At 45.8% G+C, this 9,899-nt stretch overlaps 1 protein-coding gene across 2 annotated transcripts; it reads left to right on the plus strand.

Moving 5' to 3' along the window:
* TAGAP (T-cell activation RhoGTPase activating protein) lies at positions 1,287-9,157 on the plus strand. Of its 2 annotated transcripts, none has more exons than XM_021392430.1 (10): positions 1,287-1,512; positions 1,930-2,013; positions 2,123-2,176; positions 2,639-2,705; positions 3,710-3,879; positions 4,644-4,805; positions 5,277-5,386; positions 6,089-6,284; positions 6,658-6,775; positions 6,969-9,157. In XM_021392430.1, the coding sequence occupies exons 2-10, from the start codon at positions 1,987-1,989 to the stop codon at positions 8,144-8,146; spliced, it is 2,082 nt and encodes a 693-aa protein (XP_021248105.1). In that variant the 5' UTR covers positions 1,287-1,512; positions 1,930-1,986; the 3' UTR covers positions 8,147-9,157. The 2 variants fall into 2 exon arrangements, with proteins under 2 accessions (XP_021248105.1, XP_021248104.1); XM_021392429.1 differs by having other exon boundaries at positions 1,288-1,512; positions 3,707-3,879.

Raw genomic sequence — 9,899 nt, forward strand, 5'->3', positions numbered from 1 at the left:
ACTAAAAAATCCACGTTAAATGCACAGGGCTGTAGAGTAAGTGATTTTGATTCATTAAGCTTTATCTCTAGTCTACAGAAGGGTGTATCCACAGAAGCATTGAAACTACAAAACCTCAGGAGAACTTGAAAGTTCACCCACACCACCTCCACCCTCTGAAAAACAGAGCAGCCTTCCTCTTTTCCTTCCAGACACATTTCTGTCTAGCCAGAAGCGAGTTTTGTACCATGGATTTCTGCCAGGCAGAACCGAACTGCGACCAGCTGTCTGCCTCACAGAGACATCTCTGGGTCAATACTCCATGGGACAGATCTGATGTGCTTATGCAAAGAACAGCTTTAAGGGTGAACTCAGCAGTGGATGTGCATCTGTGACACAGCCTTGTCTCCTGCAGACAAGAAGCATGGCATCCTCCAGGGGAAGCACTAGCGAGACCAGTTCCACAAGCCAGCCAGCTTTCCTGCTGGACCCACTGCTGAAATACTGCCAGTGCTTTGGTCCTCAGCTCCAGCCCCCTGCATCAAGACTGGTACCTGGAATACTGTGTCATAATTCGCTTTGTCAGTGTAGAGCCTGCACCTGCATTTCACAAATGATGACTTTTTTGAGCTCTCCAGTTGGATTAATCTCTTATTACTTGGACACATCATCCTAATTAAGAAGTATTCTCATCAAGAGTTTTTATTACTTATTGTTATACGCAACTGTATTATTACCTAACGTCGTTTCTTCTTTTAAAGCAGAATAGCATTTATAAATTGGAGTGTTCTCCTTTCTAGTCAGCTTATTTTGAATTTCACTTATCTTCAGCAATGAACAGCTCACCACTCAGTGTAACTCTACCAGACAATCCATTTCCAGCCTGCTTGATGCTTAGATTCTCTGGAACTAATCGGCACCTACAAAATGTGTGTCTGCACTGCTTTCAGACATTAAACTGTTGTCATTCATTTTGTAAAAAATATACAAAACATCTCTCTGAATTTTGGCTATTTCACTCCTCCTCTTTTTAATTATTCTTAGTGCAAGATGATCTGGCAATGCATCTTTAAACTGCACGATCTCTGATCTCTGGGAGCCAAAGAACAGACGGCACCCACTGCCCTTTTGCTGCCCACACCACAGCCCCCTCTGCACATCCCAATTCGCAGCGGTGATGCGAGATGGAACATATACCTGGCAAGTGGCTCATCTTTTCCATGCATAACAGATACATGGGTGTTTTTTTTTTTCTTCTTCTTCTTTAAGGAAAAAAAAAACACGCACAGAGCTCCTCTAAAAGGAAAGAGGAAGCCAGAAATGTCGCAGCATCTCAGTCCTGCCCCATGATGCTTCTTCCTGCCTGTGAATTTCCACCTGCTGTTCTGCAATATATAAGGCAGCACACGTGGGGTAGAACTGTTTAGTCGCCTGCGCCCGCCCAAAGGATTAGCAGCAGGGGAGCGATGCTGCCTACCCTGTCCTCTGCAGCCCACAGGAGGTAAAGAAGCTCCGGCGGGATTCGCTCCTTGGGTAAGAAAAGCCTGGGGATGAACGTATGCTGCTGGGGTGCAGCTGGGGAGCCTCAGGCACAGCTCTACAGGGACGAGCACCAAGAGTTCGTGGGCAGAGCTGATGGGCTTGCTTAGCTTTGTGTTTGCAAATTAACAACATTAACCACGTAGCTGTCACTGCTTGCTCATTTTTGCATGGATTAAAAATGGAAAGCTGCTTTTTGTCTGAGTGAATGAAGAGGGAAACAAATTACAGGACCAAAGGCATTACAGAGGGGGCTTTCAGCAAGCACTGCTTTGTGGCTGACCTGGGTGGGCTATCCTGCTGGTCAGGATCCCGCTGAGATGCTCGGCTGGCTTGCAGGGTAGAAAGGAAAGAAGGGCGCAGCTTTACCGAGCTCTTTTTTTTTGTGTCTGTTCCTTGTTCAATAAACAGGCAAACAAAAGGACCTGAGGAACCAGACAGTGCAGAGCTCTCCTGATTAAACTCCTAATGAAAGTGCTAAGCAGCTGTAATACTGTGAGTGTCTTTATTGTTTCAGCTCTGTCAACAGAGCGACTTTGAAAAGCACTGATTTATAAACTGTAGCATTAAATTACTCACACGCGGTCTTTGTTTTCTTGCCTAGTCAAAGACACTAAATGCTGGGAACATGGAGAGTTTGATTGAGTGCCCCTCGGAGGTAAGCAGTTGCTACATTTCCCCAGCCCCTTGCTGGGCACTGAGGCGCGATGTCTCAGTCCCTGCAGCACGCCCCGGTCAGGATCCCACGGCAGAGACTCCTTCCTCACCGGGAGAGTTTGGGAGGAAATCCCTAGTGCCAGGGGGAGGCAGAAGGGCAGGCTGTTCCCCCTCCCCACATTCAGACAGCTCGTGTCCTGTTGTGGCTTTTTGGAGTCACAGCAGCAGTCTAACGCAGCCCTGGGGCTGTGACCGGCTGGGTAGCTCCCAGGGTGGCTGGCTGCCGCACAGTCCCTTGCCACCAGCACGCCTTTTGGGCGGCCAGGCGGCATCATGGCTGGGCCCAGGGCTCCCTTGGCAGCTGTCTGGTCACTCTGGTCGCTCCCTGGGCCTTTCATGGGTTTCTGCGTGGCTGCATCAGCTTGCTCGAGGCCCTCTTGTAACTTTGGCATGCTTCTTGCAGGCTGATGCCAAGAAATCCCCCCTGTTGGCCTCAGCTGACACTGAGGATGGACTTTGCCAGTCGGCTGGTGAGTTTTAAAAACAAACTGAGGAACTGCCCTCTTATGTAATGCCTGCAGTACTTGTGTAGAACTGCTCGCCTCATGCCCCTTAGCGCAGCACGAGCCCCAGCGCAATCCAGGAGGCAGCGGCCTCCCTTTGCTCCGTGCAGATGGTGGTGCTGCCTGCCCATGCATCCCTATTCCATGGTCCTCAGAGCCAGGTTTAATTGTGTTCCTCGGCAGCAACATCAGGGAGCGTGCTGCTTTCTGACAGGAGCATCTCCACTGGGGTGTGGCCCTGCAGCTCACCGCTACCCATATGATTACACACCAGGGCAGATGCACCTGGCTGCAGCAGAGCTGCACTTGTTTGTTCTTATGGTGCAAACAGCTGGGAGGAGACCAGCAGCGAGACAGGGTCAGAACTGGAGCAAGCTGTCCTGTCACACTGGTTTTCAGGAGTATCAGAAGCAAGTTTTGTATGACTCCATAGTATTAAGTGACTTTCTCATAGCTTTTAACCCTTGCTAAGAGATTTCTGACCCTGAAGCCAACGCAGCCCAATAATGATGCTCTCACCCCTGGAGGTGGTATCTCCTTTGTGGACAAGACTGCATCGTGAAAATTGTCATTGTAAGCTGCCCAAGTGACACATCTACCTTAGACAGTTATCATGGAAACCTCTGCAATATCAAAAATCTCTAAAAATGTTAAATACGTACTGTTAGTTCTGTGCTTTCTGCGTTCCCATTCTCTAAGAGGAAATAGTGGCTAGAGTGTAAAAAAAACCTCAGAAAACAGGAAAGGTGGTGTCCTTAGAGGGATAGTCACAGCTCTAAAGTTTAGGCAGTTGTTTCCTTAGCAACAACTTGGTTGTCTTTCAGTTTCTACCCGTTCAGTTTGAGTTGTTGCTTCAACATACACCGCTGCTTTTCATTCCACATCACATAACGCTGTGCACAGATGAAGGGAAGCATAACTGTTGTTTTATTTTAACTGATTTTTTTTTGTTTTCCTTTTGTTCGCAGCAGATGGAATGAAGAAAAGAAAGAAGGTGATATCGTGGCCATTTGCTCTGAGACGCACCTCCACCAGTGGGGATTCCCTGGGGCAGCCGGACTCTGGCCTCAAGATCACCTTGTTTGGCCAGCCTCTGTCAATTATTTGTGGGGAAGATGACACACTGCCCCAGCCAGTCCAGGTAAGCAATCCTGGTGATATGTTTATCATACTTCCGGCTTCTAGAGTGAGGCAGGATCTCCAGTGCCTGTGCTACAGTACTCTGGAGATGAGTGGTTTTGGTGTTTCCTCCCCATGCACAATTCTGAGAAGCTCAGGGCTCTTCCCAGGCATAGAATGGATCATATCTGTAAGTTCTGTCCACTCTGTGCAGCTTTCTCTGGAGATTACTTTGAGTGGAGACATCGTGGACCAGGGATGGGAGAAGTAGATCTGTTGCTTAGTATAAATATCTGTGGTTTTACAGAAGTCATATAAAATAATCTTTCAGCATCATAAACATCCAGGGATTTCCGTATTTCTCTGAAATATCATTCAGCTATGGACTGCCACTGATAAATAATCAAAGTCTTATCTTCTAGTTAAAAATGATCTTGCAACAGTTCTCTCTCTGAGTTGGCTTTTCCAATACACAGGCTTTTTTGTCTTCTAAGAAATATTTTCTGAGCATTCAGCCTGGCTTGGGAGCCACTTCTTGTTTCCTTCTGGAAGGAAGCAGGGATGACCCCAATGAAGTACAAAAATAATTTGGTTTTGGGAAAAAAGTCAGGTAACTACCAGTATAACCCGCTTGGAGATAGGACTAGATGCTGGTCCATATAAAGTAGAGTGTACCTCTGATCATTTTGTTTTCTCCTGTATCTAAAGAAACGTCCACCTGCTAAAGGACCTTTCTTCACTCACAATAACATTTTTCCCATCCCTGTCTGTTTTTTTTTCCTGCAGGATCTCCTAACTATATTGTACATGAAAGGACCTTCCACTGAAGGGATATTCAGAAAAGCTGCTAGTGAGAAAGCACGAAAGGAGTTGAAAGAGGATCTAAACAAAGGCGGGAATGTTGATTTGGAAAGTAAAACTGTGCATCTACTGGCAGTGGTTTTGAAGGTAAATTCCTCTGACTTTTTCAGCTGTAGGAGACCATACCTAATTTGCACAGGCACACCTCAGTGCTGAGATTTGGCTTAGGTGGGACTCCAGGTGAAAAAAAGAGTGAAACCAAACTAAACATTTTAGGCATGGGAAAGTTCAGCATTTTCCTTTTGTGGTGGATTTTCAGCTCTGTTTCTCCTGCTGATTTTCTGCTTGCCCACAGGAAATTTGCTTTCTCCTCCTCAGCATCCTCTTCTGTGAGGAATACTGAGATTTAGGGATGAACAAGAAGTAGATAAGAGCTAGAACTTCTTATTGCACTGATGTAAGGGCACACAGCATGTACCTGTGAAGCCTGCTTCTCTGCAGAGTTGATGGTCACCTTTGAGAGCAGGTAGCTCCATCCAACCTGCCTCATAGGGAGCCCAAGTAGTGGCCGTGCTCCTTCAATGTCCAAAGTCTCATCTCAGTCTCTTGACTTTGCAGGACTTCCTCCGAAATATTCCCTCCAAGCTTCTGTCAGATGACCTGTATGACAAGTGGATGCTAGCTCTGGAGAAGCCAAGCAAGCAAGAAAAAATTAAAGAACTGAAAGAGTAAGTGTTGCAACCAGCAAGCTCGGCGACCAGCCCCAGTGTGATGGAGGGGCTGGTAGTGGCCAGCACCTTCTCTGGAACTTGAGCCTCATTTAAAAACCTGTTTCTCCATTTGCAATTTCTGGGGGGGCTGTAAGGCAAGTTGCACAGAGAAGCACTTTTCTAGCAGCAGCACTTCCTGGAGGTATTTGGGATTGCTCTAGGAACCACCTATAGCCAGGAGAAGGAGGGAGGTGACAGTGTCACAGTGAATGTGATCACTGCATGGTGTGGCAGGTGCTGATGAGAGCTGTAGGCCTGTTGGTCACAGGGTTGGGCAAACGAGGCTGGCCTTCAGAAGGAGCAGAGATGAAAGGTGGCAGGAAGGGCTTTGTGAGCTGTGTGACAAAACCACAGTCTTTCATGTGCCCTCGGGAAGCCTCTGGTGATGTCTCCTGATGCTGCCTCCTCTGCTCAGAGACACAGGATGCTGTAGTGTTGCCTCTCAGTCAAGATCTCATAATTCAGGATCTTGTAGTTACCCACAAGCTCAGCTGCTGTTGGGGATTTCTGAATGATACTTCTGCAAAGTAGTGAAAGCACAGGCATTCCTTTTTCTGGAGAAAACATTGTCTGTCTGTGTGTAATTGAGACTTGCTCAAATAAAGAAGTAGTGGCCACTGTACCAGGAATTAATGTCTCATTTTGTCTATTTTCACTTAGGGTGGCTGACAAACTGCCCAGACCAAACCTGGTCTTGCTCAAGCACTTGCTCTCTGTGCTTCACCGCATCAGCCAGAACGCTGACACCAGCAGGATGGATGCCAACAACCTTGCCATCTGTGTAGGCCCGAACATGCTGAGCCCGGGGACAGGCAGCATGCTCCCGCTGGAGGTGCAAAAGGAGATGAATGACAAGGTGAGTGGGCTCACCAACCAGCTGCTCAGGCCCATCCTCAGCGATTCCACTGCTACTGCAAAGGCCACACAAAAGAAAACAGCACTGCTGAGTGGCTGCCCCTCATCCCACCTGTCTGCAATGTGTACCTGTGGGCACTGCCAGCTGCACACTCTCTGGGAGTGCTAAGCTGTGGCCTAGCATTTTTTTTTTGGTACCAGGGCAGATCAGTCCATCTGTGGCGTCAGGCCTCCTGGTATAGGCAAGGATTGTGGCAGAAGCTATCCTTCCCTGTGCTGCCCTTCATCATACAAAGACATCAGGCGGCAGCAGGAAAGACTGCTCAATATATTTTCAGCCCCTTTGACTGAAATAGATGGTTTTCTGTGTGCAGGTGACGGTGCTGGTGGAGTTCCTCATAGAAAACAGCTCAGAAATATTTGGGGAGGACATTCTCTGGCCTGTCAGTGCCTTGGCTGTGGAGTCACCAGAGCACATAGACAGCTCCACAGGTAAGAGAATGGACTAGGGATTGTCATGGACTGGGGCTGCTGCTCCATTTTCTAAGTTTGATATAGGAACACATCTGTGGAAACAGATGTTAAAAGACCCTGTTGTACTGCACTTCTACAGGAATATTTTCCAGATAGTTCCCTTTCGTCCTTACATAGCCAGTAAAAACTAACATGTGCTTTGTCCCCACAGAACACCTGTGTGCTACTCATCAGAATGACTCTGCCTACGACAGCCCAGATCCTGAAGCTGAATGCTGTACTTCTGAGCTAGAACAGCCCAAAGGAAGAAGCACTGGTGTGAGCAGAAGACATCCAACATGTGTCTCTGCCACATCACTGACTAATTGCAAAAATGACATCAACATGATGGACAGGAGGTACTCAGAGCCAGACCTATCCTTCCAGGACCGTTTTGAAAGCAGAATAAGGAAACAGAAGCTAAACAAAAGTGAGGACAGTTTTCCAGTTCAGCAGAAACAACTAGGGCCGGAGAATGAGGCACTGGACAAACGGCTTGCAATCTTACCTTCACAATTATCAAGTGACTCTCTATCCAAAACGTCCTCCAGTTGCTCACTAGAGAGCTCTGATGGCTCAGTCTTCACGAGCTCCCCATTAGTTTCACCCTCTAGTCCTAAAAAAAACTTCTTAAATAGGCCCCAGTCCTTTTGCACCAAGCCGCATGAAGACTGCAGCACACCTAGGCGAGAGATCAAAAAGCATTCTATGTCATTCTCTTTTGCAAACCATAGGAAAACACTAACAAAACACCAGAGTTGGGGGCCCGGAAAATGCACGGGTTTCCAGAGGGACAGTTTCACAAAGCAAGATGATCAGTTCTCCTGCAGAATTGTCCAGGAAAACAGCCCTGAGGATGACAAACCACTGCATGTGCCATATCAGCAAAGGCCACGTTTCAGATCAGCTGATGAAGTGTTCAGAGAGGTAGACCAGAGGAATCCTGGAAGACCACCATCTTATGAAGAAGCTACCAAGAACTGCATGGCCACCCAAGTTCCCTCCGGCAATCTCACAGTTCAGACTATGAGATTAAAGGTGTCAAACCAGGACGCTTTGCCATCTGATCCATGTACCAGCCTTGCACAGGGCACGGCCTGTACAGCTTCAAAGGACCTACCCAGTGACAGAGTTTCTACAGTGAATGATTCTGATGCAGAAACTGAAACTCTCAGTGTTACTGTTGGAATAAACTCCCGTGTTAGTTTACCTGTGACCCCTGGAGTGTACCGATTGAGAGCCATGTCTGAATCCTGTCAAAAGAACAAACATGAGTATGTGGCACGGCGGTGCAGCCAGCCCATTTTTGAGGTAGAGCAGATCCAATATGCTAAGGAATCCTATGTTTAAAAACTTCTCTTTCCTCTTTGCACTGTACAAAGTAAATGTTGTAAATATAGACATCTTGCTCATCTTTTGTAAGATATTAGTTTCAAGGGACCCAGAATAAGCTAGCTCCACGTGAACATCTTTTTCTTGGAGGCTCTTCTGAAGTGTTGGTCACTTTGACATGTCACGTTCTTCCACTATAAGAGGTGTGTATTGGGGGGGGAAAATATGTAAAAATATGAGTGAATATGATGCATATAATGTGTTGTGTGGGAAAGCTAGTCAGTAGTTGATAAACAGTGTTGTATTTGTATGACAATGAAAAGGTAAGCAGGTCCATATACCTCTCCCACTTTCCTCTTCTTTTCTGTATAGTCGAAGACTCTATGCCATTTGCCACGTGCGTGTCAGGCTGATGTAATGCCTTGCTGATTTTCTGCATTAAGAAGTGGGTTGGCAGTTGCCCCAACAGGAGAAGAGCTATTCTGCCACCTAGGCCATTTCCGTGTTCTTCCATCAAGCGCCTTGAATCTCCTGCCATTCCTTCCTCCTGCTTGCTGGCCATGAGAACAATCTGACCATGAGTCAGCATTAGTGTTGTGTACTGAGCCTGGGTTTAGAGCCGCTGAAGCCCTACAAGGTCATTATGGGCATGTATCAAGTGAATCTCAAGTGGCCTGAGATGCTTAGTCTAAATAAACTGGACAGACTAATCAGAAGGAAAGATCGTTTTCACTTTTGCTCTCATGAGAAATGATAATAAAAAGAAATCCCACGCAGAAACATTCCAGATTCAAGCTTTAATTAGTTAAAATTGCAGATCATTTGTAAAATTTAAAGAAAGGAAAAGAACATATCCAGGTGTTGTTCTTACAACCTTGTAAAGACGACAGGAAGTGCAATGTGTTTTTACATGTAGGAACTTCTTTTGTTTAGCACTCACCTTTCCTTTTATGGCTCAGGAGCAGGCAGAGCTCTGGTTTTCTCCTGTGTAAATTCACTACAATAAAAAAAATTTCTGCATGACTGCCACACGGTCCATTGTCTCTCTTTAAAACACTCAGAAACTACACATACTGTACCTACGTTTATACTATTACACGGCACTGCTGTTCTGTTTGAATGACATGATGTATCTAATTAGTAGGAAGGAAAGTAGCTGACCAGCAGCATCACTATTATTTTTTTGTAAGGCTGTAGGCTAGATTTTGGGAATATATTGTTCTCTGTCAGGGAAACAAGTTACACCGCCATGTAACAGTAGTTACCAGTAAGATGGAGAGGGAGTTACAAAGTGGCAATGCTAATTAGTGGCTAATTAGAAAACAGCATAGAAGCATCTCAGGTATGACATTTTCTGGTTGTGGCTGTACTCAAAACAGAAGAAAAACTAGAATGAAAGTCCCTGGTTATTTCTTGGCAACTTAATATTTGCTACTCCTTTCATTACTATAAAGCCAGGCTTACACGAGATCATTTTGGAATTACTTATAATTTTGAAACGCGTACTAATGTTTTGAAATACATAATGTTTTTTTCTTGTACTTTTTTATCTGTGGTTTAGATTTTATCATAAAAAATTTAACTTATTATCTTACTTTCATGTGGAAAAAAAAAAGTAGCCGCTAAATATATGATTCATCGAACTTACAAATTCTGAGAAAAACTGAATAAATGCAGGTATAATGTGCATTCTCTGTAAACCCGACCTTAGCATGCTCAGATTAGCAAACTGGCATGTGTTTGCTTCGGTGATTATTACTTGTGTATTGCC

The sequence above is a fragment of the Numida meleagris genome, chromosome 3, assembly GCF_002078875.1.
Source record: "Numida meleagris isolate 19003 breed g44 Domestic line chromosome 3, NumMel1.0, whole genome shotgun sequence".
Taxonomy (NCBI): Eukaryota; Metazoa; Chordata; class Aves; order Galliformes; family Numididae; genus Numida; species Numida meleagris.